We start from the raw sequence: 27,081 nt of genomic DNA on the forward strand, positions 1-27,081 counted from the left end.
AGGCAAACCAAATTGGCTGGGCCTTCTTTGTCCGATGGTGCTGGATGAATGAACCAACGCAACCTTGAACCTCGGCCATTGAATCTCATCCCGTTGTGATTCAGCCCAGTAAATGCGTGCGGTGCACAGCCCGAAACTGCTGCCCCTTTCCCTCCCAGCCCAGCACCCACTCGACCACGCCTGATTGAGGACAGTCCCAGCCAGGTTCCCGGGGCTTGCTTCCCTTGCTTCCATCTGCCCGGCTCCGCTGCCGCCGGCGGCAATGAGGTCATTTGCAACCGCCGCCCGCGGATCCGTCCGCCCGTCCAGCACTCTCAAGCTCGCCTCGAGCACTGCAAGAGCGCCGATCCCACCAATAGCTGGTGACTCCAATTCCAGGTGCCACCATGACCACAGGACATCTTGTTCAAAGCGCGGATATGTATCGTCATCATCACCGTCGTCGTCACAGCCCGCCACGGCGGCAGCAACCAGGCCAAAGACGGCCATCTTCTTCCCAGGTACCTACCTATCTCTTATCGACCACATACGCATAAACTACATCAGCCACGTGATTCAGAGAACAACAACTCTCTCTTCCACATGCTAACATACAACGCCCGCATCCAGGCCAGGGCGTCCAAAAGGTCGGCATGTTGACCCCCTGGCTCGAGGCCTTCCCGGCCACGGCGAGCCCCATCGTCGAGGAGATCGACGACTGCGTCGGCTACCGCCTGTCGGCCATCATCCGGGACGGGCCGGGCAGCCTGCTGACGGCGACGCCGCACGCCCAGCCCGCCATCATGGCCACGTCGCTCCTGATCCTGCGCGTGCTGGAGCGCGAGTTCGGCTTCCGCGTCGGCGAGCGCGTCGACTTCACCCTCGGCCACTCGCTCGGCGAGTTCGCCGCCCTGGCCGCGGGCGGCTACCTCGACTTTGGCGACTCGCTGCGCTTGGTGCGCCGCCGCGCCGAGGCCATGGCCGCCGCCACGCGCGACGCCCGCGACCGCTTCGGCGGCGACTACGGCATGGTCGCCCTCGTCACCGAGCCCGAGTACCTCCAGGCGCTCATCGGCGCCATCTACGAGTTCCTGGGCTACACGAGCGAGGGGCTCAAGTCGGAGAGCGCCGAGGACGTGCCGCCCATCGAGCAGGTGCTCATCGCAAACATCAACTCCAAGAACCAGATCGTGCTGTCGGGCGACCTCGGCCGCATAAAGACCCTCATGGCCCACGTGCGCCAGTTCCTCGGCCACGACCCGCGCGCCGTCCGCCTCAACAGCGACTCGCCCTTCCACTCGCCCATCATGCGCCCCGCCGTCGCCGTCGTGCGGCGCCTGCTGGCCGGCACGAGCGAGACCCCGGGCCGCGAGGGCGAGGACGTCGTCACCTTCCCGACCGCCATCCCTTGCGTCAGCAACATCAGCGCCCGGCCCTTTGCCACAAAGGCCGAGCTCAAGGACCTGCTGGCCCGCCAGTGCCTCGAGACGGTGCGCTGGTGGGACAGCATCCGCTACCTGGACCAGGAGGAGAAGGTGCGCCGCTGGATCGGCATCGGGCCGGGCAAGGTCGGGCGGAACCTGGTCGGCAAGGAGGTCGGCATGCGCGGCAAGGGGCTCGTCAAGGGCGCCGGCGTCTGGGCCATCACGGACCCGTCCGAGATCGAGGAGGCGCTCAGGGGCCTGGAGGAGACCGAGTCCGTCGTCGACGAGGACGATGACGAGTACGAGCGCGAGGACTGAGGGGCGGGAAAATGAGCTAGGTAGATGAGAGCGCGGGCTGTCCTATTCGTTATTTCTTTGGTCGGCGGCGGTGACTCATAGAGGACTGTGAGCCCCTGGGATTACCATGCTTGTATTGTATTGTTTTCTTTTCCATTCTGGCGCACCCGGAAGCAACGGTGGAATTTTGGTAATTCTGGTGGGAAAACGAGACAGAATCACAAAAGCTTGTGGGCATGGCTGAAACGGTTTGAACCACTACGTGAGAGTTCGAGTTGGTCAGGCCAACAGCCCCAAGATATGCGGAACGACAAAAAAAAAGAGATAAAAACATGTCTTACCGGAGAGAAAAGTAGAGCAAAGTTTACAAAAAGGGAGGAGCATGCGGGGGTAGATTCTGCAGTGAATGGCGAGTGTGCTTGAGCGTTCCGTTGCTAGGATCAAGGACAGGAAAAAAACCCGAAAGGGCACAAAAGGCCTGGCAAAACCCAGATTCGAACCTGACGTCTCAAAAAGCGAAGTCGCCGAAAGGCATGACAGCCGAAGCTAAGATTCTACGCTACTTCGCTGAGGGACCCAGTAAGCGCCGAGTCTTATAAATCCTTGGTTACCCCCACAAGCTGCGCCACTCCAGGGGGCAAGAAACCCGGTAGGGACAAAGCCCAGATGTGTCTAACAACCATCCGTTCTCGTATCGGAATCCATCTCGTTCAAGGTTTTCTAAATACGCCGAGTTCTACGTGCATTGCAGCGACCACCGAGGTAAAGGCCAGACACAGGCTAAACTCGGACTTGAGGGTTCAAGGAGCAAGGTTTTCGAAAGGCAGATGTCGCAAAAAAGAGTATCAGCCTTTATATTTGAGCTCCATCGCTGGGATATAACGCGGGCGAGGCGGGTTATGGTTGTTCAACGATGTTCTTTTGGGCTAAAAAAGTGAAAATCGTACTTGGAAAGGGGAAGGCCCCACGATTTTCAGTTTTCGTTTCCATGCCTGTCTTGCCGGTTCTATGGAACCTACACCTCTGATCTCGTCGTCTTGTTCACCTTTCGCCCGCGCCACCATTCCTTTGCCCTGCGACTCAGGTTCACATACCCTTCGTCATCGACCACTTTGGTAGCTGCGTGCGTGGCGCGCCCCGAGCCGCCCTGCAGACCTACCGTCAGGTCCCGATCCCCATAGAAGCCGTCCTTGAGCGCGCGACTCGCCACCTCCACTGTGGCGGCCGCGCGAGGCGTCACGGGGTCGGCGGCGGCGGCGGCGGGTATCCACGTGTCGGGCACCTCGGCCGGCGATATGCCCACGTGCTCCTCGCCGTCAGTGCCCCTGAAGTGGCCGACGGTAGACGCGGTCGGCGAGCAGGACCTGGGCGCGCAGGTGCTGCTCGCCCTGCCCGGCAGGTACCGAGAACTCGGGGCACTGCAGGATGTGGCTGTGGCGCGCTAGCAGCGCGAGGTCCAGGAGCGTGAAGACGGGCCGGCCGGGGTGGGCGACGCAGACCCGGGGCCGCAGCAGCCAGATGCCGAGGCAGTAGGCTACCAGGATGGCGTAGACGGCGTAGAACATGCGCGGCCAGACCTCCATGCGGTAGTGGCCGTCGGCGCTCACGTCGTAGTCGAGCAGGTAGAAGAGCTGGCCCAGGAAGGTGTACAGCTCGGCGCTGACCAGCGCCAGCAGCGTGCCGAACGCGACCTTGAAGTGGCCGGCCCTGAGCGCGGAGAATGTGCCCGTGATGGGGCCCGGGTCGACGTAGTCCAGCAGCACGCTGCGGAGCGCGGTGGCACCCAGGACGCCCATGTTCTCCTTGTCGTGATAGAGGCGCCTGCGCTCCTCCCTGCCCAAGGGGCCGGCCATGTTGACTATGGGGGCCTTGGTCCGGTTGAACATGTCGTAAGCGATGATGAGGTTGTGGTAAGGGAGAATCCCGAAGACGATGGTGGCCTCGAACAGATCCCTGGTTGCGGCCCTGACTCGGAAAGGCTTGTAGATGTCTCCACGGGCCCAGAAAACGGTAGCAGCGATAATGAGACCAATTCCCAAGACAGTGACGCAAAGAGGGTGCCACAGCTCTCGACATTTCTGACGCAACATGGAACTCAGCGGTTTGCTTGCAGTTCCTGTTACTTCTGGACTCGCTTGATGGGTTAGCCGACATTTTATGATCGGGGTGATCTCGAAACACGGTTCAAAGCTATCATCCGGCATATGTGTAAACTCACCAGGCTGTGGCTCTGGAGCAGCGGCCTCAATCCTAGGGACAGGCTCGACCCCCTGCTTGGGCACCTTTGAACTAGATGCCTGAGTAGAGCTGTTTCCAGATGGTGACGACTGGGCTTCAATGTCCTCCCTGCTGCTAGAACCACCAGCACGCGTGGTAAGCTCGATGACTTCCACTGGCTCAGAGGGCCTTGTTGAAAGGTGCTGATTTCTCCCGGGCGTCTCCATTCCGGGGAGGGCGGGATGTGGACCTATGTCGTCGATCGGCATGATCCTATCGCCGTAGACTATCCGGTTACTCCTATCTTCTTTCCAGTAGCCCAGGTGGGGGCGCTGCGGCTACATTTTGACCTCGTCCTCTAGGTTAACGCTGTCGGTGTCGTCCATTTCCTCGAACTTGTCCAGGATATTGGAGCCTTGAATGAGCGCCAGCTGCGCGGCAAGAGTCGTGGGACTCCACTTGAGGCCCGTCCTCCTCTTCCTGAGATGCCAGATGATGCACACTGTGACAATGGCGAGGAAAGAGTAGTGGCAGATGGCAGCCACAGCGAGCCCGAAGTTGACGTGGATCCACCAGCTGTCGCTCTCCTCCTGTACCAGCTTGAAGACGTTTGACTTGATATATAGGAGAAGAATGACAGCCAGCGACGAAGTATTGACGAGACAGCTGACATAGTGTTGCCCTTGCCAGAGACGGAATATCTGGCGAATGCTAAACTCGTCTTCGCCCAGCGGGGCTAGTGGCATGGCGAGGATTCTATGGGAGTCGTGACGCCTCTGCTTTTTCTGAAGGCAGCTATTGGAACGGTCGGCCATGCGGGCGTATGGGATGATTCTGTTGTACGACTTCAAGGTGCCTCGCCATAGTAGAGTCGTTACGAAGCCAACGGTGCCAGGGGCGTAGAGCACTACCTGGTAGCTTCACTTGGAATCGATTCGAAACCAAATGGGCTTGGCAGAGTCAAAGACTACTAGGCCAATGAGGACGACGATGCATAGTGAGCATACGCCTGAAATCATCCCTAGGTACCAACTCCTCAGTGGCACAGGACGAAAGTTCAGCTTGGGGAGCCCGGCTTCGTCGTCACCTCGGAGCAGGCGGAAGGTCCCTGTGCCAACTTTGTGAAGAGGTTAGCGAGCGGCCATGGTCTCCTTTGCAATGGGACGTCGCATAGCACCGTGTACCTGTACCAATTTCGGATGAGGGGCTGGCTGGAGAGTTGATGGTGGCGTGGTAGCCGCCCGGCCGCTCGTGGCCGATGAACTCATGTCTTGTCCTCTTGAGAGTGCGCAAGGGTTGCTTCAGAAGGAGTGACTGTGTGTGTGTGTGTGTGTGTGTGTGTGTGATGTTGCTTTTCTCTGCTCAGAAAGGATGATGCCCACCACACCTGCGACCACATCTTCATCCTAGGGTGAGCGAGGAAGTGCTACTTATCAAGAGTGACCAAGAAAAGTGGCGGCCACGTCAAGAGGGACTGTGGCGGACACAACCATGCCAAGGCTCGCTTTCCGAGATGTGAAGTCCCACTTTTGTCGAATCGCGATGCTACCCGCGCATCACGCGGACCCCCCGACGAGGAAACCGAATGATTCTATCAAATTCTACCACGAAGGGTGCTGTGGTGGCAGCAGGCTGTGTAGTGGCGCTCGCACATTTCCATTCTTTTCTTCACACCGGCTTCCATTGGCCGCGAATGAATGGCAGACGGACTGCGCATGCCGCGAGCCTCCATGGTGGCGGCCTGGGCGGCGGGATGCCTAGCCCGCCCGGCTTGAGAGGCCGGTTACTTGTGCTCTTTCTGCCACTCGTTGGGAGCTGGGAGCGATCGAGCGATGTTGGAACCCATTCTCTTCCGGCCATCGAAGGAGTCTTGTGAAGTAGGACACTAGGGAAAAAAAAAAAGGACGGCGCAGGGTAGGCGCGAAGTCCTGTCATATGCGTAGCGCTTGTGGGAGGGGCTGTCGGCGAGCATCGAGGGCAAGGCTGAGAGAGCGTGCCACAGATGGATTGGTAACCTCAGGGGTTGCCTCAATCAGGGGCAATTGTGCTGAATTAGGCAGTACCGGAGCAGTGCTAGTCAGATGTCGAGCGGGTTAGGGTTATAATGGAATTATGACGACATGGTGTTTATTGGCCGTGCGATAGCTCCGAAACGCGAACGGCCGACTTTAGGTTGCCGGATTGGCGACATTCCGTTTGTCCAACCACGACGCAGGGATCGAAGGCAGGCCCAAAGACTGGTCGCTTGATCAGGCATCAACCAGCGATTTCGCACCCAATTCCACTGATCTGGTTGCTGGCTCAACCACATGCTGGTCGTGATGCAACAAACCCCTTTCCAGCCTCACTGACTGCTTCTCGATTCTGAAGCCACGACAACGCGAACGAGTTCGAAGCAAACATGGGCCGTCGGGACAGCGAGGCCCAGCGCATGCTGCCGAGCTCAGATGGCGATGGTGACGGCGAGAAATGCGAGGCGCAAGCCCCCAGCCCGAGCTTCCTCAGACCAACATCGCCCCTACTGAGCGGCATCTGTCTCGTCTTTGGATTGTTGCTGCTGCTTTTTGCCTTCTGTGATTCGCCCGTTGGTTCGTTCCTGCAGGCCTGGAGCGCCAAGCCGGGAGCCGAGCGTGGTGCAGCTGCAGGAGACCGGTTCCTGCTCGGAGTCGGCAAGGCCGACATCACTGGCCCTGTGGTCGAGATCAACTTCATGGGCTACGCGGACCCCAACCAGGTCGGCTCCGGCCTCCGCCAGCGCCTGTACAGTCGGGCGTTCATTGTCGGCGACCTGGAACAGCCCGCCCACCGCTTCGTATATCTCGTCCTGGACACGCAGTCCGGCGACACGGCAGTCCGCTACGGCATCATATCGGCTTTGCGTTCCCTGGGCCCCGAGTATGCAGAGCTGTACGGCCACCACAACATCGCTGTCACGGGCACCCACTCGCACTCGGGCCCAGGCGGCTGGCTCAACTACCTGCTCCCGCAGATCACGAGCAAAGGGTTCGACCGCCAGGGCTACCGCGCCATCGTCGACGGTGCTGTGCTCTCTATCCGGCGCGCCCACGAGTCGCTAGCCCCTGGGTACCTGAGCGTTGGCCGAACCAGGGTGCTCGGTGCCAATATCAACCGCAGCCTGTTCGCCTACTTGGCCAATCCAGAGGCCGAACGTGCACGTTATAATGCCAGCTCAGACGACGATGGCTCGGTGGAGAAGGAGATTACGCTGCTCCGATTTTCGCGTGCGTCCGATCTGCGGAATATCGGGGTTTTAACCTGGTTCCCCACCCATGGCACCTCGATGCTGGGAAATAATACGCTTGTCACAGGAGACAACAAAGGTGTCGCCGCATACCTGTTCGAGCATGCCATGAGGAGCCACCCCTCAGCCGCGCCCGATCAGCCTTTCGTTGCTGGCTTCTCGCAGGCCAGCGTCGGCGACACGAGTCCAAACGTCCTGGGCGCCTGGTGCGAGGATGGCTCGGGCGTCATGTGCAGCTTTGAGAACAGCACTTGTCCTCTTGATGGCGGCAAGGCCCGCAGCTGTCATGCCAGGGGCCCTTTCTTTGGCAGGAATGATGGCGGCATGGCGTCATGCTTCGAGATTGGACGGCGCCAGTACGAGCCCGCCCGCCGGCTGTACGATGAGGTCGATGTGCCCCTAAGTCCGCTCCGCGGAGACGGCGGGAGGGTGCGGTCCTTTCACACTTTTCACAACATGTCTGGGTTCGAGTTTGCTCGCCCAGGCAGCACTGCCACCAACAACTCTCTGCTGCGGACCTGCCCGGCAGCGCTGGGCTACTCGTTCGCAGCCGGCACGTCAGACGGCCCGGGCGTGTTCGACTTTACCCAGCACGACGGCGACCCGTCCAATACGAGTCCCGTATGGCAGGCTGTATCTCGAATGCTCAAGGAGCCGTCGGAGGAACAAAAGGCATGCCACGGCGCCAAGCCCATCCTCCTCGACGTGGGTGAGGTTAGCCGCCCATACGAATGGACTCCCAACATCGTTGACGTCCAGGTTCTTCGAGCTGGCCGGCTGATCATCATCGTCAGCCCCGGCGAGGCCACAACCATGGCGGGGAGGCGGTGGAAGGACGCCGTCAGCCGAGCATACTCTGACCTTGTTGGGGGCGATGAGGCTCCTGTCGTTGTCCTCGGCGGGCCGGCCAACTCTTACACGCACTACATCACGACCGAGGAAGAGTACGGGATCCAGCGGTACGAGGGCGCGTCGACACTGTACGGGCCTCACACCCTCAACGCGTACATCAATGTGACGCTGTCATACCTTCCGCATCTTTTGTCCGGCGGCAAGGGCGACAAGTCCCCCTCGGGTCCACCCCCGCGCCATGACCCTGCCTCGCTGCCGCCCGACAACACCAACAGGTCGCTGTCTTTCATCGCCGGCGTTGTGCGCGACGGGCCCAAGCCGTTCAAGTCGTTCGGCGACGTGCTCGAGGACGTGGACCCCGGCCGCATGTACTGGCGCGGGCGGGACGCGCCGCGCGCCGTGTTCGTCGGGGCGAACCCGCGCAACAACCTGCGGCTGGAGGAGACGTTTGCGGCGGTGGAAAAGAAGGAGCGCGGGCGGTGGATGAGGGTGAGGGACGACGCGGATTGGTCGCTTGTTTTTCGGTGGCGGCGGACCAGCGGCTTGCTGGCCACGAGCGAGGTCGAAGTCCAGTGGGAGGTGGAGGACTGGGCGGATGAGGGCGTGTACCGGCTGCGGTATTTCGGCGACTCTAAAGGTTTAAATGGCGATATAACGTCGTTTGAAGGTGCCAGTGGGGAGTTTGCGGTTGTGGGCCAGTGAGTTTTATCATTTGGCGTTGGTCGGTAGCCAACTTGTAAATTAGAAGAATGTTCGTCGCGTCGTTGATAGCTTCGCCTTGGTACCCCGGCTACACACAAAAAAACACAAATTGATAAATGAAAAAAAAAGCCAAAAGCTCGCTGCCTAACCAGGATACCTGGGTAGGCAGTTACGAAACGCCCTCGGGGGGTTTACTTCGTATCTGGTCGGTGGCGGTCACGGAAATTCGCCCGGTGCGAAAATCGGCAACCCCCACCTGGGATCGAACTCGCAGCCAAGAGGCTATTGTATTGGGTACAAGTAGGGTCTCGGACCGGCGACCCATCTTCATCCCGCTACACCAACTTGGCCTGCGAGCTCATCTTGACAGCGAGTGGCATCCGGGTAGCTATAGCCTTTAGGCACTGATGCCCATGACAGGGAAGTGAAAGCAGAGCGAAGAGTGAGGTGGAAGTGAGCAAGTACATGGCGCAACCCATATGCCACCAAGATTTCGTGCTCTGTTTAAGGTTAGCCCGGGCACCAGCCTTACATTAGCGCAGATCCAGGCACGAGCGCTGCCTTCCTTCCTGCACTATAATAGCCCACAATCTAGTCTTTTCCCCCTCTTCTGGAGCCCTCTAGTCTGGCCCTACTTTCTACAAGCTCCCATTTTTGCGCCGTGGCGGGAATGGCCGTAACCTTGCCACCGCTGAAATATCAAGGGACAAGCCAAGGCTTTCCCGCATGTGACAAGTTTACAACATTACAGCAAGTAGCGTAGGCCGTCTCGCTAGCATCGGTGCAGCACAGCTCGAAACCATGCTTTGATGAAGAAAAAAAGGAATAGCTGCTTTAGCCATAAGGTCTCGAGGCTTTCGTTTTAACGCTTTGCCATGGAAGGATGTGGTTGGTCCTCAATGTCATACGATGCCGAGCCTGCGGAGCCTCCTTCGCGCCAACCAGAGTGAGGCGTTGATCAGGGTCGTCGGGGCCTCCACAACACCAAAGGAGATAAACCGCACCAAGATTTCCGTTGTCGCATCCGATTATCTCCAAACACAGCCGCGCAAACATCCCGCGGTTACATTGCGGCCGACCCAGGGCGCAATTGGCTTGTGTGTGCTGCGCTACAGTAAATCAATCTGATATCATGGCGGGCCACGTCCGATCTCTCCGTCTTGTGCCATCATGGGATGCGCCCTGCTTCCAGAGATAGCTAGGTACTCTTATCTCCGACATGGCAATAAGCGTTCGTTTACAATGGCGTTCGGCGTACATGGCATAGTAGGTGTAAATCTGGGTTGTTTTATCAACATTGTCCATCCTGTCGCATGTTTGAAGTCCCATTTGATAGCCTCCGCCTACATGAGCACAGCTACTTGTGAACGCCGCAGAGCCGAAAATCAGCCCCAATGGCTCATATAAATGCTGCACGGGGCGTGACTTTTGAATCGGAGAATGGAGTCCCAAGGCCAGGCTGCTATTATCAATTTCTTTTATGGAAAAACTACTTACGCCACAGCCCGCCATGGACCTCCAGCAGTGAGCTATGGCCATCAAGCCATGCCCATTGGACAACCTTGTCGCTGTTGCGGCATAGCCGCGGCGATCTTCTTGTTTATCTCGGCCGACTGCGAGGCCTGGACCAGGGGGTTCGACTGACGCCACCCCTCGGCAAATGGGAGCCGCTCCTCCTCTGTAGGATAAGAGGTCGGTCGGTTAGCCAAGCGGACAAAAAAAAATAGGAGCAAGCATGTATACGACGAGTCCAGAAAACTCACCAAAGAGCACCCGGATGTGCTGCTTGGTCGCGTTGTTTTCGGCGCCGTTGCCAAACATGAGCAGCGTGAGCCCCCAGGCGTTGACGGCCACGGCCTCCTGGGCCTTGGTCAGGTTGAACTTTGGGTTGGACGCGTTGGCGGCCACGATGCGCTGGGCCATGGCGCGCGACATCTGCTCGACCGACACGACGTCGTCGGGCAGCCATGCCAGCGCCGAGGCCCAGATTGTCGGGTTGAAGGGCTTGGGGTCGCCCACGCCGATGTCCTGGCGGCTCAGGCTGGCGTCGCGCTCGATCACTGTGTGAGGGTGCATTTAGGGTTAGCCATGTTTCCGTTTAGGGGGGGTAGTGTAGACAAGGCTGGTTCGTCAAGCTAGGTACCTCCGTGCTTGTCAATGTCGTCGAGGTGCAGCGTGTTGGGGTTCCCCGTGCTCGACATGGTGAGACCGCGGGCGGTCGTGTTCTGGAGGGGCCCTGTCGTGTTCAGGCCGAGGCCCCTCTGCATGCCCTCCAGCATCTGCTCGCGCGAAATGTTGAGCCCGTCGCGCGGGAGGAAGCCATGGTTGGCGAGCGCGTTGAGGATCGGACAGGAGCTGCGGCCTATGTCGAAATGCTCAAAGTCAATTCCGTCAGAAGAAATATACATACAACAGGGGGGACTGTTGGATGGCCTTTAAGACTTACGATCTGTGGGTTTAGGGTTTACAAAGGGAAACACCTCGAACTCGGCCGCGCAGATAGGTTTTTGCTGTGCGCCACAGACGCCGGCCAGGAGGCCCACGGTAAACAACACGGCTGCTTTCATTTTGACAGGAGAAAAGATGGAAACAAAGCAGGTCAGGCGCTGCTCAAAAGGAATGAATTACAAAAAGATAGTCGAAACCACAGTCAATGTGGGCTGAAAGAGAGTACGAAGCCGGCCACAGTCAATGTGTTCCTTGCCGACCTGGCTCGAAAGGAAGCCGGAAGGAGGCAGAAACGGCCAGGGCAAGGCGGCCGCAACATTGTTTATGATTTCCCTTCCCGCGTAGCACCTCGCCGTGATCTTCGCGGCGAATATGTCATGTCCGCGGAGATTATGGCTTCCAGCCAGGTCAGGCCTGATGACAAAACATAGCGGCTCCTGTTTGAGGCGGCGATACACGCGCACCCTACGCCGTCGCATAGACGTCCCTTGTTCTTTTTTTTTTTTTGGAGAGAGAGAGACCCGGGCTCGGAAGTGGCCGCAGAACCCTTTGCTGCTATTATCCGTTACGTTTCGTTTTATGCCCGCCTGTCGGACCCATCCTGAATGGCCTCCTCCACGCCCGGGTTGTGCTCTGATGTGAGGGGAGTCGTGTCCACTCATGTTCTTGGCCCAATCAGAGGACGGGGAAGTTGCCGACAGGTCCCTTCGGCCTGTGTTCTCCCCCGAGTTGGCACGGGCGGGTGGGTGGTAGCCCTGCGGCTCCCCGTGGCGCAGGCATGGATGGAGGAATCCAACGATCTAGAGACCACGGTGTTCGGTAGCCTAGCGATCGATCCATCTCAACGCTGTCCCACCCATGAAAGAGATATCAAACTGTCGATGCACAAAATCCCGAAAGGCCCAAGGTCGGGGAGCATCCGCCTGAGGCACGGCGGCAATGTGCAAAAGTTTTAGACACTTCCGCTTGGCCTGGATTCGCCAAGAAGGCTTCACGCCTGAAAGGCGCTGAGACGACATCAAAACAAGGGCTCGTTTGCCGTCAAGGGAACTTTCCAAATCTTTGACCAGGGAACCCATAGCAGCTTAGCAAGCAGAGAAGCCTTGGCGCCGGGGCCCACCCGGATCTCCCCTGTTGGGCCGGGGGTGAAGATGGGACGATGGGACGATGTGCCAAGATTCTAGTTTCGGCTGCCCCCCTGGCGCTAGCCTCCGGCGGCGCATGCCATGTGCCGGCCAACCGGACGACCGGGTCAACTTTATGTAGGACAAGGTGTCGAAAGAGTGGCTCGTCCATTTGTGATGACGATAGACTACGGAGCAGGCCCGGGCGGCACGTGGGATGATGGATTCAAACGGTGGCTCTGACTTGTGCTGCCAGTCCATGTAGCACATGAGATGGCTTGCCCCTTTTACAGGGGCTCTCTTTCCTATTTTGCAGAAACCATGCATTGGGGAAGTCGGAGCGCGTGAGTGTGGAGCTGAAGCGTCTATGTATATGTGTGTAGGTAGGTATTCGTAGGTATGTGTAGGTAGGTATTTGTAGGTGTGTATATGTCCAAGGGGAGTGGCCTCGATACAAAATGCCTTTCGCAAATTATTTCCTCCCGTATATCATGTGCTCCGATGTGTTTGATCAATATGCTTAGGAATGAGTGGGTGGGTGAGGAAACAGATGCGTAGATAAGGAAATAAGTGAATAAACGGAACTCGTGTGCGCGTCGCTGGTTTGCGACCGACGCCGACATCGCAGCTGTCGTTGGGGGCCGGGCAACAGATGTATTTGGGATTCCACCTGTTGCACTTGCGCACATGTTTGACCATGGCGTCGAAGTCCTCGAGCGAGAATCTGCATAGGGGGCAGAGAGCAGGGGCGCGTTTATCCCTAAGCTGGCAGGAATAGTCGTGACCGAGATCACAAGTGCATTGCCTGTATGCAAAACGGCAAAAATTAGTATATCGCGCAATCGTAAAAAAAAAAAAGATGCATTTTTGTTACGAATTACTTACTCGGATTGGCCGCGCGCTGGATGAGAAGCCATTGCGGATGTAGGATATACCAAGACGGGACAAGGTAAACAGAACGCGTCGCGCGAATGCGAGTGACGATAGGGACGCCAATGCCGGGAGGTAATGACAGACAAGCGCGTACAACGTGAACCGGGATGATGGATAGGCGAACAGCGAGACGATAGTGTGACAATGGCCTGATGGCCAAAAGGTCGTGAGGTCATGGTTCCCCGATGAACCCGCGATAGTCATGGGGCATAGATGCATTACAGTCTAGTCTTATCTCCACCAGTTCTGCCCAATACAACGTCAGCCAACTTCGTCGTCTTTATCCGGGCAGCAGGCCGCAAACAGTCCAGAGGAAATGGCGAGTTCCCCGATGACTACGGGTCGCGGCTTGCGTGGGTGGCATGCAAGACGGAGGCTGGGTTGGGCGACTTACCTGTCCGTCCTCGTATATGTGTTATGGCGACAAGTACAAGAGGTCGGCCAGCTTGACATAAGGAGGACCCCTTCTGCGGAGAAGCAACAAGGAAAAGGACTAGTGGCCATGTTGCCCCCCTCCCCCCGTTTCCAACCCGACTCTCTATGGCGAGCGAGGGTCGAGTTCGTGATAGTGTCCACAGTGGGCATCTCCAGCTGGAGAATTTCTCGTCTTGGCCGCAGCCGGAGCGCAGCCTGGAATTGCAGGCGGTAACTCCAGTCCCGAATTTCGTTGCAGTCATCCCGAGATCGACACCGACGATGGCATGCGGCCACTACTCCTGCCTGCTTGCCATCCACCCATGGCAACTAGCGTGTATAGTTCTTGCAAGGGCAGACCACATTGTGCACCCCGTTCCTCTTCAGGTTCCCGTCTTCCCTGCGCATCAAGGGCGCGACAGGGTGGTTGTCGTCAGCCTAGATCTGGCAGTATGCCTCGAGGATTGGGTCCCACGGCATCTCCCGGTTCTCACGCCAGGTCTTCGGCTTCGGGCTGTAGAGAGCAAGGTTGAAGGTGAGTGAGGTTGTGAATGTGTATGGAAAGATGCGTATGAGTGGTGCACCGCGAGATGCGCTGTGATGGATTGTGGTCCAAGTTTGTCCTCCTCTCCTCTTCTCCCTCTGCCTCATCTGCGGAAATAGGCGCCGAAATATTGCGTAATACATCCCAGAACGTCAAGTGCGGGCTGATCGGTCGACACGCGGCCATGCGGGCGGTTTGCTGCTGCTCTTCGAAATCCATCATGGCCGCATCGACGTCTCCCCTAAGAACGACCTGCGAAGCAACCATGTTTCCAGGGTGGGAGGTGGAGGGTTAAAAGGACTGTTCCGCGCTCCGGCGTGGATGCTGGGATGTCGCTGGTGCATTTGTGGCGCCCACGGCCGGCCGCATCGGGCGCGGATTGAGTGCTGTGTTGGGACCGGAGGGAAGTGACATAGTTGCTGGCGGTCGGATCCCAGGGTAGGCTGCGTGCGAGCAGGTCTGCCATACGGGCTGGGCCATGAAACGGGAGGGTTGCACATAACAAAGTGCGGGGTTCTTGGTCGCAGACGCACACAGCGCCCAGGGAAGAGGATCCCACCAGACATGTTGTCTGGGTGTTAGATTTGTGGAGGTCTGTGTGAGGGCGGCTGGGTAGGTTACATGCTTCCAGGGGTGTGTACTACCACGGCTTGCCGGGCTCGCGACAGGGAGTGGCTCGTACACCATAGGTGCTGTAGACGGTTCGGTTAGAGCCAGTACAGTACAAACATGAACTAGGTTCGTCGCTATTTTGTACTAACCATTCCCAGTTTTACTGCCCTTGTCCGTGACCAGAGCTGCCGCCTCGCCCAATGACACCTTCATCGTCCCGAAGAGCCACTCCTTCCGAGGAACAGGCGCAGCACAAGAAGGGGCCGGGGGAACTCCAGGACTCAGAGATGATGAGGATTCACCGGGGCCCTCGAGCCCGTCGGGGATCCCACTGAGGGTTCGTCCTGGGAAACGGCGGTCGAAAGCCTGTTCGACTGCTTGGGCTTCGAAGTCGGCACGGATGGCCTCAAGTGTGCTGATGACGCGCGGGCCGTCTTCCAGAGTCCACTGGGCTGGGGGGACTCGTGGTCAAGGGGATTGACACGTTGCTGGACGTACTCAGGCGCCCTTACCCCGAAACAACACCGACTGCAAAGCTGGCATTCCGCAATCCCAAGTCATGGTTAGCGAGGCAAAAGGTGAGCAACGGAATCTGTACTCGCTACTAACCTGCAAGTGCGACATTGTTAGCGTGCCTTTGAGCCCGACCCAATGCGTGTGTGTTTGGTTCATATGATATATAGGTACGTAAGAAAAGGCAGGGAGGAGGTCTAGTATTTAAGATAAGGAAGCCTTGGAACGGTGAAGACAAGGGAACATGGCTTGAGGTGAACAAGTGTTGAGAGAAGGATGAGAAGATCATCTGGGATTTCAGCAGGAGGAAGGCGTCGTTTATATGGACAGTGACCGCAAGGCGAGCAGGCGAGCTGGCTGCCTAGTGTTAGCCATAGGGAAGCCTGAAAAGCCTAGAGCAGAGCTGCAAGGAAAGAACTGGGTGCCCAGCCCCCACTTGACGGCCCCCCCGATACTAGCTGTCCCAATATGCGCGCCTCTAGGTAGCAGAAGCCAAATGCCCGCCTTACTCCCCATCGCCAACCGCCGGTGGCTAACCCGATTCGTCCTTGCCGCAAGCAAACGTCGTTTGCTCGCTCCACTTATTGTGGCCATTCCACTCCTGGAAATCCCACTTCATGTCCCCAACGAAAGGCGAGCAGGGGTCGACGGTAGAGCTAGGTCAGTTGATATGTCCAAAAAGCAGAGACATGCGACGCGAATTCGGGATCTAGCCAGAGCAAAACCTGAGACCTCGCAAGGAGATTGGCCGCCTCGCGGAGGAAGGCTGCAGGAGCCGTGACGCCAAGTGAGGGGAAATGACGCAAGACGGCGGGGGAGAAGACCTACATCCACGTCACCGCCAGACTCCTCGTCGTTGAGCCAGTAGGTCGGCTTGCCGTCCTTCCGCGGCTCGACGGAGAGGTCTCCCCGGAATGCGCCGGGAGGAAACGCCGTCTTCTCGTCCCAGTGGATACTGTGAGCGAGCCCGATCACCTTGCTGCCTAGAATACGCATCATTCCCAGGTCAGTTCCCTCGTGGTGTGTCGTATTGAACGGGAGCCAGCAGGAATGTGCTTGAGGGGGGAGGGGGGCGAGGCGGTGGATGAGCCGGGAGAGGGGAGCTGCATATTGGACGGGAAATTAGACAGGAGAGGGCTCACATTCGTTGTCAAAGACGAGGGCCCCCATGTCCTTTCCATCGGGCGTGAGGACCAACGTCAAGGTGCAGATTCCTTTCGGCTGCTCCTTGCAGCTGACGTAGTCCAGGAAATTGGGCTCGTCCACCGCGATACTGTGACGATCCAAGAGGACTTTCCTTGGAGCAGCATGGCAGAGCATGGGCGACTGAGTCAAGAGACAGACAATGGACTTTGAAAATAACATAGTGAAGAAGCAGTGCGGAGGATGAGGTGCTCCTTGTCGAGAGACGGAGAACGGAAGCAGCCGTTCAAAAGCTCGAATGCAGGCTGTCCGGCCACCCGGTATATGAGACATAACGAGACGCAATATGCTTCCGCCAACAAACTTGGACAGCGCTGTGAGAGCCCGTGTTGACTCCAAAGTGACCCACGTCTACCTCGGGACACGGCCTAGACCTCAGCTTTGCCGCAATCCAGACTTCCCAAGCCACTCTGGGTGGCCATGAAGCCCAAAACCTGCGAGCTTAAAAGAAATTGTGGCAGGCGCGTCCATAATCATTCACCGCTGTGTTGTTTCTATCCTTGGGTCCAGGCTCCTGGGTCGAGGACGTCATTGCAGCGATGGCGGGTAAAGTGACAAGACTGGCAAGCTCAACAAAAAGACATATGGACCGGAAACGAAAATCTATAAAACCTCCATTCATTTACATTTTGGCCTTGAGATTCGATGGCATCTTGGGCTCCACAGGTATCCGGGGATGGTCGCCAGCGAGGGCCAAGCCCGTGATACGCTCAAGCTCGTCGACGGCCTCGAAAGCCCGGCCCAGCGAAACCTTGAGTGTGCGTAGCCCCTCCCTCTTCCCAGCCTTGAGATTCTCGCCAATGTCGTCGATAAACAGCACGTCACCGGGCTCGACACCGTGACGCCAGCCGAGCGACCCGTCCGGATCCCTCACCGCAGCGTTGGTGCTGGCGAAGCGGTCGACCTCGCGCAGAGCGTAGCGGAAGGCCGCTGGGTCGGGCTTACGCAGGCCGACGTGGGCAGAGGAGACGAAGACGTCAAAGAGGCGGCGCACCGGGTGGCCGAAGAAGCCGCCTTGGTCGGCCGGGTCGCCAAGTGGGTGCCCGTCCGGGAAGATGACGGTGTTGCTCAGTGCGGCGATGACGTAGCGACCGCTTGCCCTGAGGCGCTCCAGTGCAGGCAGCATCCACGGGTCTGGCTGCTGTGACACGGTCATCATGTCGTTAAACAGCCACTCACCATCCACCTGCGGTAGTGGAGGTAGAGCGGCAGGCAGTGCCGGGTTTTTACTGCGTTGAGCCTCGTAAAAGGCGGCCCAGCGTGCTGGGTTGTGCAGATCCCTGTTGAACCCGGCGAAAAATTCTCGGTCCATTGGGATCTCTCCCTTCTCCAGGCGGTGCCAGAACCCGGCTGGGGCCGACTTCGAGATGGAGTAGTTTACCCATCCAGGCGGGATGCCCAAGCTGAGCTCATAGTCAAGGATGGACTGGAAGGGAGACACGACCTGCATCGTAGTATTAGCCATGAGTGGTTCCAAAGCGAGATACAAGTTCCTTACTCACACAAACGCCGCCAATATCGAAGAGAATAACCTTGGGCTGCTTCTGAGCGGCCATGCTGGGCCAACCAGTGCCAAGCAAGGAGCGAATGGACGGCGACAGGCAGATTGGGCCAAGGAATGGATGTCTAAGATGGAAGAAGGATGCGATGAGGAGGTAGCCTATGGCATGTCACATGGCTGAATGTATCCACCTATATAAAGGTGAATGCAGGTACTGGTAGGATGGAGGAGGTGCTGGTGTCGAAGCCGGCTCGGTTGGCGCAGCACCCTGGTCTCTCCAAAGAATGAAGCCGTGCCTCGGCAACGGACCTTGAGGCCGGTGTGGGTATTTCCGTCGCGCACGTGATCAAGCGCATGACCCCGCTCGCAGTGCAGTGGTCCCCGACCCAATTCCACGCTCACAGCCCTGGCTGAACGGCCCCTGCAAGCTTAGGGTTGCGGGGCTTGGATTTATGCCCACCATTTTTTTGACGATTCCGCCCACCCAGAAAAAACGTCGTTCCTTGACAACCACAATCACAGAAAAAGACCTTGAGTTCGTTGTCGCCACGAGCCCAAACCGTCAAAATGGTGAGTTGACAGCAATCAGCAGCCCTGCCGCTTGACCGGCAGAGCTCCCATCACAAGATCTTTGCTCTCGGAGATTTGGCCACGTTGGGTGTCTCCCGCAGATCCTGGCAAGAGAAAGGGTCGATGCAAGATGCTTCGGAAGAGGAATATTCTGAAGCGCAAATTGCTGACTCTGAGGGTGTTCTTCCGTCCATCAGCCTTTCCACAAGCTGGTCAAGAACAACGCCTACTACAGGTGAGTATCTTCCTTATAATTGTGCTTCCCTCCAGTGTCTGCGCGCTGGGCTCATTTTGTACTGACAGCAGACCCCCCCTCTCAGCCGCTTCCAGACCAAGTACAAGCGCAGGCGGCAAGGAAAGACCGACTACTATGCCCGCAAGCGGCTGATCACCCAGGCCAAGAACAAGTACAATGCGCCCAAGTACCGCCTGGTCGTCCGCTTCACCAACCGCGACATCGTCATGCAGATCGTCACGTCTGAGATCTCGGGCGACAAGGTCTTCGCCTCGGCCTACTCGCACGAGCTCAAGGCCTACGGCATCACCCACGGCCTGACCAACTGGGCCGCCGCCTATGCCACCGGCCTGCTGATCGCCCGCCGTGTCCTCAAGAAGCTTGGCCTCGACGAGGACTTTGCCGGTGTCGAGGAGCCCGATGGAGAGTTCAGCCTCACCGAGGCCGCCGAGACCGACGACGGCAGCCGCCGCCCCTTCAAGGCCAACCTCGACGTCGGCCTGCACCGCACCTCGACCGGTGCCCGTGTCTTTGGCGCCATGAAGGGTGCCTCGGACGGCGGTATCCTGATCCCCCACTCGGAGAACCGCTTCCCTGGCTACGACATTGAGAGCAAGGAGCTGGATGCCGAGACCCTGAAGAAGTACATCTTCGGTGGCCACGTCGCCGAGTACATGGAGACCCTCGCCGACGACGACGAGGAGCGCTACAAGAGCCAGTTCCAGCAGTACATCGACGACGACGTCGAGGCTGACGGCCTTGAGGACCTCTACACCGAGGCCCACGCCGCCATCCGCGCCGACCCCTTCAAGAAGGCCGAGTCGGACGCCCCCAAGAAGACCAAGGAGGAGTGGAAGGCCGAGTCCAAGAAGTACAAGACCAAGAAGCTCACCCTGGCCGAGCGCAAGCAGCGCGTCCAGGAGAGGATCGCCGAGCTCCGCGAGGAGTAAGGTTGCCTCTTTCCTTCACAAAATCACCATCGTCTTTGGGGGCATTTTCAACAGGGTTCGGGGGAAATATCACGGCTGTTTGTTCATTGGCGTTTTGCTTTTATCCTCCGGAAGGGGGATCCGAAACGGGTCATGGGGAAAAATCAAGGGTTTCTCAAGGATTTTACGAGACCAAAACAAAAGTGAATGACCAACCATGTGATATCTTGGCCAAGCTGCTGTGTCGCGATGCACGCGTATTGGTGTCTGCCGCCGACGCGTCTCTGCGTGGGTACTGCAACCCTTCTTGTACCCTCCTTGGTGGTTCCAGCTCCTTGGATTGTTCCTGGCTGGCCACAAAATGAGGTGTGCCCTGCCACTGGACTGCACGGACAGCTGGTATATCGATCGACATATATGAGGTGGCACGTGACGACGGCTGGACATCGGTGTGTAGACGGTCATGTGTGCCATGTTACACGACCCAGCCGATTGCGACTCAAGCAGAAATCAGCCGCACCCTTGCCTGTCAAGACCGCCGCGGCAGATGAGCCCGGTATCCCAATGTGAGGAGCTCGGTGTGGGCGGGAGTTTGTCTAGACACCAATCCTTGAGAGGAATTTTGCCGGCCAGCTAATGTCCGGCCGGCGATGGGGCGGGGCCCTGGGGTTCGCCGCCGCTCGCCGAGAGATTAGTGAGACGCGGTACGACCATGCTAGCGGTGGTGGTCTGCTTGGCTTCGGCCGCTGACGTCGCTGACAGCGGCAACAATGTGGGCAGGGTCCAAGTCTGGTGGGATAGAAATTATATATCAACGCAAGAACAAAAAGATGGAGGGAAACACTCAGTAAGAGATAAAGCAGCAGAGGTACAAAGGTCGCCAAGGTAGAGGGAAATATGAAAGGGACCTATTGGGGGTTTCTGTTCAGCATTGTCCGAACATGGCTTCCCCTTGGGTGTGGTGATGTCCAAAAAAGCAAGGCCCGGCACCGAGCTGACGGTTCTCGCCACAGACAGCGAGAAGGTTTCAAATCAAGTGCCACGTACTGGTGGATCGTGTTCCCAACCGGCAGTGCGTGGCCGGGCACCCCTTCCAAAGATAGGCCCACGGAGATAGGGGCTAATTAGGTCCCGCATGTTTACGAAGGACAAGGAGGCCCTTGGGCTAGAGATTAGCTTTGCGTAAAAAGCGCCTGCTATCCGGGCATCCACCTGGCCGCATTTCGGCCAGCAGTCTGGCAGACACGTTTGCCGGTCACAACTGGGGTAGTCATCGAGCCTCTGGCTCCCGTCGTGATCCAAAAGGGCAATAGAGAGAAAAGGATATTTGACGAGCTGCCCCTTGTCTTCTGGTTCCAATTTATTCCATCGCCTGTCAGGAGCCGCATTTCTAATCCAGAAGCTTGCACGTGCCGGATTTGCCTGCCCAAAGCGGCTCCAGAGGTCTGGTGGTTCGACTGGGGGGTCTCGCCAGCACGACGGTGGCGGCCAGCCTCCTACGAGTTTCCCCACAGACGCCGGCGCACTGTACCAACTGGGGATTTTGCCACTGCACCACACCGTACCGCAAAACCCCGAACCCCAGGTTCGCGCGGCCTGGTGGTGGATTGGTGTGGATTCCTCCCAGCCGCTTTGGTCGTCGCCAAACCTTGTTGACTTTGGGCTGCTGCTGAGCTGAGCGGGAGCTGGGCCATCTCCAATCCAGGCCAGGTGAGACCAGCTCGGTTCGCGCACGAGACATCATTGTATTCCCGACGACCTGCACTGCATTGACTGTTTGGTTGAGAGGCCCCGTCGCCATCTGCCCTCCATTCTTTGCACCACAATCACCCCCACACCGGCACTCGACATCCATCACATCATGGCTGCCACGGCCATCGCCAGGTGATGCATCGTGGGTCGACCCATCAATGACGGAACCCCACAAATTGCCTTCACCTGCTGCTCGCCCTTCCCTGCCACAACCCCGGATTGCAAGAACCTGGGCGTGGTTCCAGCCCGTCACCCGAGAATCCTTCTTCGCCCCAAGAAAAAAAGTGTCTAGAACTTAAGAACATAACGAGAGCCGGGCGACTGCTAGCTGGCCGTCGACCTGCACGCGCGATATGGAGCATGTGCACGGCATCGACGTGAGCTGGATGACCCACGGGTCTCCGAGAGGTAATTCCTGAAGCTGCTTGCCTGCCCGCATGTCGCCGGCCCCGATGGTGAGGCCGCCCAGCTCACCCACCGTGCTTCTCGTGCTCTAGACATATCAACCCGCTCTCCGCAGAGGAGAAACACACTCCCGTCGCCGAGTCCTCGCGCTTCCCCCACACAAAGTCCGCAGCTCGGCTCGTCACCCATCGAGCCCCCCAATGCCAATGCCGATCCCAACACTGCCGCAGGGAGCCCGACGGCGCCCAGCCCGTCCAGCCCGCTTCCCGCGCACCCGCCGATGACGAGGAACGGCTCGACCGAGAAGCTGCCCAACGGCGGCTCACCAACTGTCACCCCACAGCGCCGGGGCTCCTGGTTCTCCAACATCTCGTCCAAGTTCGGTGGCGGCGCCGGCACCCAGAGCCCGCCGCAGGCGAACCACACACCCCCTAAACAGGCCGAGATATCGGTCCCCCGTCCGAATCCGGGCAAGAACGCAGTTCTCCAACACGCCGTGCGCCACGAGGGCGACGCCCCCTACACGCCCGCTCCACCCAAGTCGAGCCAGCCAGGACTGCTGCAGGTCCTCCGCCGCCTCTCGTCCTCTGGCGGCGGCGGCGGCGGTGGTGGCGGCAACGGTGGTTCCCTCGGCGGACCCAAGAAAAACCACGGCGGCCTGGTCGAGCGCCGGGTGCTCAACGTGGACCGCAGCCGGGAGCGGTGTGCCCTGGCCGAGCTGAACCAGGCAAAGCTCCGCCGTGTCGCCTTCTGCGTCGATGTCGAGATCGCCCCAATGCCCAAGTACACCGAAGACGGCGGTGGACTGAAAAAGAAAATTTGCGAAAAAACAAGCAAGCCGAAACCCGCCGAGAAGGGTGGCGATGGAGCGCTTGAAGACGGCAAAACCCCGCAGGAGATCGCCAGTCCCGCAAGCGAAAGCAAAGCCGAGAACCCAGCCGCACCAGCAGATGGGGACAAGGCTACGACAGAGAAGACCGCCAGCGAAGGCGGCGCCGTTGTCGATGAACCGAGCGCGTCCAAGGCCGTAGATAGCACGAAAAAGAAGGACAAGAAAAAAAAGAGCGAGGAGGAGCGCAAGGCAAGGAAGGAGAAGAAGCGGAAGCTCGCCGAAACAAACGGGACGATCCCTATGGAAATCCACCTTGACAGCGACTCGTCGGGCTCCTGTACGGGTGAAAACAGCAGCAGCGGCCGTTCGCAGTCGGTACCCACCACCAACCCCGTCCGTATATACCGTCGCTGCTGCCAGCTACGGGAGACGCCGATCCTGAAAAAGGTCACAGAGCAGCTGACCAAGCCCGGCAACGTCTCTGCCGGTGGCGCAGTCGAGAAGCTGGACCTCACGGCGTACTGGCTGCAGCTACCAGATCTCGTCACCCTAGGTGACTACCTAGCCGTCGTGCCCGTCAAGGAGGTCCTGCTCGAAAACTGCGGGCTGAATGACGAGGGCCTCCGCGTCATCCTGGCCGGCCTGCTCGCGGCAAAGAAGCCCAAGAGGAAATCACGCAGGTCATTGGACAGCGACTCCAAGGAGCTCGGCACATGTGGAGGCGTCGTGGAGCGCCTCGTCCTCAAGAACAACAAGATTGGCCCCGAGGGCTGGAAGCACATCTGCCTCTTCATCTACATGTGCCGCTCTATAAAACATCTCGACCTCTCTAGCTTGTCATTCCCTCGCGCAACACCTGCGACGGCGCCTCCGGTCAGCCACCCTCATATACCGCACTTCCAGGTCGGCCACAACCGGCCAGCGCCACCGATAACCACATGTCAGCTTTTTTCCAAGTCTCTGGGGAACAGACTGGCTGGCTCGACACTCGAGCTCCTGAACCTCGCCGAAACGTGTCCCGACACGGACCAGCTCGGCGTCCTGATGGATGGGGTCATCAAGTGCGGGGTCAAGAGGCTGGGTCTGGCACACAACGATATTGACAAGGCCGGCGTTGCGCATGTCGCAAGGTATCTCGCCAGCGGCGCGTGTGAGGGTCTTGATCTAGGCGGCAACGATCTCCGCGACCAGCTCGAAACCCTAGCCACTTCGCTTCCCGAAACTTCATCCTTCTCGGCCCTCAGCCTGGCCGAATGCAATCTCAGGCCAGGTTCCCTCTGCGAACTCTTTCCGAAGCTGGTCAAGCTCAAGGACTTCCGGTTCATCGACTTTTCTCACAACCATGATCTCTTCAAGACGAGTCCGAGCTCCATCTCGTTGCTGCGGAGGTTCGTAAAATTCTTGGTGTGGAGACCCATTCTCTAATACATGCTAACTGTGTATTTCTTCTTCAGATATCTCCCAAAGATGGCCATGTTGAAGAGGATACATCTCGCAGATGTATCCATGACATCTGAGCAGGCCATTGCGCTTGCCGAAATCCTTCCCGAGGTGGCAGGACTGGCGCATATCATCTTACTTTCGAACCCTGAGCTCACCAAGCTCGCAGACGCCCAGACAGAAGAGTCCCAAGAAGAGGCGTGCGCTCTTTACGCCTCGCTGCTTGCTGCAACAAGAGTCTCGACCAGTATCGTGGCAGTGGATATTGACGTGCCTACAGAACGATCGGGAGAGATTGTCAAGGCCCTTGCGAAGCAGGTAGTCGCCTACTCCCTGCGTAACATGGAAAATTTGCCCATCGTGAAGCCCGGCGGGGTCGAGGCTACGGGAGCCACTGGCGCCCGCCAGGGCCCCGAGTATCCGGACGTCCTTCAGCACCTGGTTGGCTCGGATGTGATGCGACCGGACGTGATGCCGGAGGACGTCGAGGTTGCGCCCGACGACGACTATGTCATCGGCGGTACTGGCGTAGTCAAGGCTCTAGCCTGCTGTCTCAAGAATCGCGGCGACGAGTCCAGAAGGCCATCGGGAGAGTTCACGCGCGAGGCGGACCTGTACTCGCCGCCTGCGCTGTCGTCGACTGCACTACTCGACATGCCGCCGTCTCAGCGCAGGAAGATACCAGGCGGCAAGGCCAAGGACATGTCAAAGCACCTTCTCGGGAGCGCGCGCAAGATCAGGCAACGGCTGCAGCCCGCCATGGCCAAGGCGAAGATGGCATCTACAGCTTCAGCCCAGGACGCGCACACGTACCAGCGGTTGCTGTTCCTGGACTCGACCCTGGACGGTATCATCAAGCGGTTTGAGGACGAGTTCCCCGACACCAGGGAGTTTGCTGCCGCCGACGAAGTAACCCCTTCGTCATCTCCAGAGTCAACCGTCGCCCCTCCCTCGATGCCGCTCGCGACTTCGTTTGGGTCCGACGCGGATCACATGGGCGCCGGATCGGACGCAGATGATGATGAGGAGGGCGGCGGCGGGCGATTGCTGCTGGGGCGGCCCAGCAAGCAACTCTCGCGGTCCAACTCTCTCATCTCAATGACTTCCAAGGGCCTGACTGAGGAGGAAGGACGCGTGCTGCGAGCCGGGCACAGGTTCCGGAGCGGCTGGATTGTAACGCAAGAGCACTACAACCTGCTGTCGTCGGGCGACGCGTGGGCCTCGGCTGGGGTGAGCGGGGTGGGCAGCGACCCGAAGCACGTGCGGCTGCTGCACGAGCTGCTCGAGGAGGTGGACGACCCGGAGTTGATCAAGCAGATCGAGCGGGATGGGGTCGTGGCCGTCTTCATGGATCAGCGCGAGCGGATTCGGGACCTAATGCGGAGCGCGGACCCGGAACACTGGGAGCGGTTCGAGGAGAGCCAGCGCATGGCTCGCGCAAACGTCAAGGTCTCGTCCGAGGCAGCCGGTGATAAATGCAAAGACCCGGCCGCTAGCGGAGATGACAAGACGGCGAGGCCGCGCATCGACGCCCCGGAGACGGCTACGGGTGACGAGGTTGCCGTATGTGACTGACGGTCTTGCGTGACTTTCTTTTTTTGGTCTTTGAATGGATACTTGGTTGTTTTTTGTCACTCTCCTGTTTTGTCTACTCATTTACATCCAACCATCCACTCTAGTATACATACAAAGACGGGGGTTCTTGCTTTTTCATGGCGAGACACAGGCGCATCTATATCTAGTGGCTTGCTTTTGGTTCATGGTCTGTTCTTTTCTTTCGTGTACAATCATAAATATCACCAATAACTTGCTGGCCTGGGATCATACGTATGGGCGTGGCTAGGTGCTCGAGGAATATGAAATTTTCGGAAGGAAGGATTTGCCTCTGGATGGCGCTCCTCTTGTACGTCTCGTTTGTAAACGTCGTGGCATAACTTTGATGATCATGATCGACAAGATCGTTCACCACAAGGACTATGACTGCTCGATTGCTCCCAAGTGGTGTTCCGGATGAGACATTTTAGAGCTGAGGTTTTACTAACATAAGAAGTTGATGAACCTGATATGCGCACAGGTATACCATGCTTGATCTGCTCCAACACATTATTATTCATCACATGCTAGGCTGCCCTATTATACAGACATAGCAAGAATCTCGCCATGAAACCTATTTATCCTCTTTCCCCATCCCAAGCTCCTCACCTTCTCCAGTCACCCCTCGATACTCGGGCCAGGAGCTCCACTGCTTCGGGTTGGTTGTCCGCCGAGAGCCCATTCCCGGCAACGGCGGTTAGACATAACCGGTCAGGGCAGACTATAAAGTGCAAATACATATATATACTGCAGCTTGTTACCCAGGTACCTAGCTACAGGCATTATGCCCAGAGTAAGAGGGCGCGGGCGGAGAGGAGCCGGTCGGATAGCAGCCGACGAATCCTGCAGCCATGTCCTTGCCTTGGCCTAGAGCCGACGAGCCTTGCAGCAAGGTTCGTTCGGCTTTCCAAAAACCTAAAACGTACCGCTGGCCGAACAGGTAGCGAGTGAGCTTTTCTTTTTGTGGCTTGAGACAGCTCGACAAAGCGCGAGGTTCTGTCACATCATACAAGGTCGAGGCAAGGCAGGTGGTACGAAATAGGGCAAGCTCACGAGGGCTCACAATGGCGTGTTGGGAGACACGGACCGCCTCTCCCACGATCCCGGCACTGGCCCGGACCATGGAACAAGACGCGGCGACGCTGGCGAGAGGGCGTGGATCGGCCGACGATCAGGCGCGTGCTGTCAAGGTTGGGGGGTTTCTTGGCCTGGTAGCGAGCGAGGGAAGTGGGAAGGGGGAAGGCAAGGAGGTAGCGTATCCTAGGCGAGGGCGTGTGTGTGTCTCTTTTTTTTTCTTTGT

General features: G+C 58.3%; 13 protein-coding genes across 13 annotated transcripts; 5 read left to right on the forward strand and 8 right to left on the reverse strand.

The window, feature by feature from the left end:
- The first annotated feature begins 33 nt into the window (after window positions 1-33).
- GGTG_07072 (malonyl CoA-acyl carrier protein transacylase) lies at window positions 34-2,203 on the forward strand. Its single transcript, XM_009224896.1, has 2 exons — window positions 34-500; window positions 610-2,203. The coding sequence occupies exons 1-2, from the start codon at window positions 263-265 to the stop codon at window positions 1,719-1,721; spliced, it is 1,350 nt and encodes a 449-aa protein (XP_009223160.1). The 5' UTR covers window positions 34-262; the 3' UTR covers window positions 1,722-2,203.
- An 813-nt stretch (window positions 2,204-3,016) lies between these two features.
- On the reverse strand, window positions 3,017-4,144 carry GGTG_07073 (hypothetical protein; the record flags this gene model as incomplete). Its single annotated transcript, XM_009224897.1, has 2 exons — window positions 3,017-3,816; window positions 3,919-4,144. 2 exons carry the CDS (start codon window positions 4,142-4,144, stop codon window positions 3,017-3,019), a joined length of 1,026 nt encoding a protein of 341 aa, XP_009223161.1.
- Window positions 4,145-4,255: 111 nt separating this feature from the next.
- Window positions 4,256-4,663, reverse strand: GGTG_07074 (hypothetical protein; the record flags this gene model as incomplete). The annotated part of the gene is made up of 2 exons (XM_009224898.1): window positions 4,256-4,531; window positions 4,589-4,663. 2 exons carry the CDS (start codon window positions 4,661-4,663, stop codon window positions 4,256-4,258), a joined length of 351 nt encoding a protein of 116 aa, XP_009223162.1.
- A 1,420-nt stretch (window positions 4,664-6,083) lies between these two features.
- On the forward strand, window positions 6,084-8,867 carry GGTG_07075 (hypothetical protein). The gene has a single exon (XM_009224899.1). The coding sequence runs from the start codon at window positions 6,319-6,321 to the stop codon at window positions 8,731-8,733; it is 2,415 nt and encodes an 804-aa protein (XP_009223163.1). The 5' UTR covers window positions 6,084-6,318; the 3' UTR covers window positions 8,734-8,867.
- A 1,081-nt stretch (window positions 8,868-9,948) lies between these two features.
- GGTG_07076 (hypothetical protein) lies at window positions 9,949-11,688 on the reverse strand. Its single transcript, XM_009224900.1, has 4 exons — window positions 11,180-11,688; window positions 10,877-11,095; window positions 10,497-10,793; window positions 9,949-10,411 (listed from the first exon to the last, which is right to left on the reverse strand). Exons 1-4 carry the CDS (start codon window positions 11,298-11,300, stop codon window positions 10,272-10,274), a joined length of 777 nt encoding a protein of 258 aa, XP_009223164.1. The 5' UTR covers window positions 11,301-11,688; the 3' UTR covers window positions 9,949-10,271.
- An 843-nt stretch (window positions 11,689-12,531) lies between these two features.
- Window positions 12,532-13,222, reverse strand: GGTG_07077 (hypothetical protein; the record flags this gene model as incomplete). The annotated part of the gene is made up of 3 exons (XM_009224901.1): window positions 12,532-12,670; window positions 12,976-13,110; window positions 13,191-13,222. 3 exons carry the CDS (start codon window positions 13,220-13,222, stop codon window positions 12,532-12,534), a joined length of 306 nt encoding a protein of 101 aa, XP_009223165.1.
- Window positions 13,223-14,142: 920 nt separating this feature from the next.
- On the reverse strand, window positions 14,143-14,463 carry GGTG_07078 (hypothetical protein; the record flags this gene model as incomplete). Its single annotated transcript, XM_009224902.1, has 1 exon — window positions 14,143-14,463. One exon carries the CDS (start codon window positions 14,461-14,463, stop codon window positions 14,143-14,145), a length of 321 nt encoding a protein of 106 aa, XP_009223166.1.
- Window positions 14,464-14,836: 373 nt separating this feature from the next.
- On the reverse strand, window positions 14,837-16,641 carry GGTG_07079 (hypothetical protein; the record flags this gene model as incomplete). The annotated part of the gene is made up of 5 exons (XM_009224903.1): window positions 14,837-14,888; window positions 14,954-15,260; window positions 15,656-15,674; window positions 16,150-16,304; window positions 16,464-16,641. 5 exons carry the CDS (start codon window positions 16,639-16,641, stop codon window positions 14,837-14,839), a joined length of 711 nt encoding a protein of 236 aa, XP_009223167.1.
- A 505-nt stretch (window positions 16,642-17,146) lies between these two features.
- GGTG_07080 (hypothetical protein) lies at window positions 17,147-18,080 on the reverse strand (the record flags this gene model as incomplete). The annotated part of the gene is made up of 2 exons (XM_009224904.1): window positions 17,147-17,968; window positions 18,027-18,080. 2 exons carry the CDS (start codon window positions 18,078-18,080, stop codon window positions 17,147-17,149), a joined length of 876 nt encoding a protein of 291 aa, XP_009223168.1.
- Window positions 18,081-18,465: 385 nt separating this feature from the next.
- Window positions 18,466-20,042, forward strand: GGTG_07081 (60S ribosomal protein L5). Its single transcript, XM_009224905.1, has 3 exons — window positions 18,466-18,595; window positions 18,793-18,830; window positions 18,916-20,042. Exons 1-3 carry the CDS (start codon window positions 18,593-18,595, stop codon window positions 19,778-19,780), a joined length of 906 nt encoding a protein of 301 aa, XP_009223169.1. The 5' UTR covers window positions 18,466-18,592; the 3' UTR covers window positions 19,781-20,042.
- Window positions 20,043-20,395: 353 nt separating this feature from the next.
- GGTG_07082 (hypothetical protein) lies at window positions 20,396-21,437 on the forward strand (the record flags this gene model as incomplete). The annotated part of the gene is made up of 4 exons (XM_009224906.1): window positions 20,396-20,486; window positions 20,522-20,606; window positions 20,773-20,831; window positions 21,139-21,437. The coding sequence occupies 4 exons, from the start codon at window positions 20,396-20,398 to the stop codon at window positions 21,435-21,437; spliced, it is 534 nt and encodes a 177-aa protein (XP_009223170.1).
- A 427-nt stretch (window positions 21,438-21,864) lies between these two features.
- GGTG_07083 (hypothetical protein) lies at window positions 21,865-25,763 on the forward strand (the record flags this gene model as incomplete). Its single annotated transcript, XM_009224907.1, has 3 exons — window positions 21,865-21,919; window positions 22,009-24,136; window positions 24,203-25,763. 3 exons carry the CDS (start codon window positions 21,865-21,867, stop codon window positions 25,761-25,763), a joined length of 3,744 nt encoding a protein of 1,247 aa, XP_009223171.1.
- Window positions 25,764-26,550: 787 nt separating this feature from the next.
- Window positions 26,551-26,904, reverse strand: GGTG_07084 (hypothetical protein; the record flags this gene model as incomplete). The annotated part of the gene is made up of 2 exons (XM_009224908.1): window positions 26,551-26,554; window positions 26,708-26,904. The coding sequence occupies 2 exons, from the start codon at window positions 26,902-26,904 to the stop codon at window positions 26,551-26,553; spliced, it is 201 nt and encodes a 66-aa protein (XP_009223172.1).
- Between the last annotated feature and the right edge of the window lie 177 nt (window positions 26,905-27,081).

The sequence above is a fragment of the Gaeumannomyces tritici genome (assembly GCF_000145635.1).
Source record: "Gaeumannomyces tritici R3-111a-1 unplaced genomic scaffold supercont2.3, whole genome shotgun sequence".
Lineage (NCBI taxonomy): Eukaryota > Fungi > Ascomycota > Sordariomycetes > Magnaporthales > Magnaporthaceae > Gaeumannomyces > Gaeumannomyces tritici.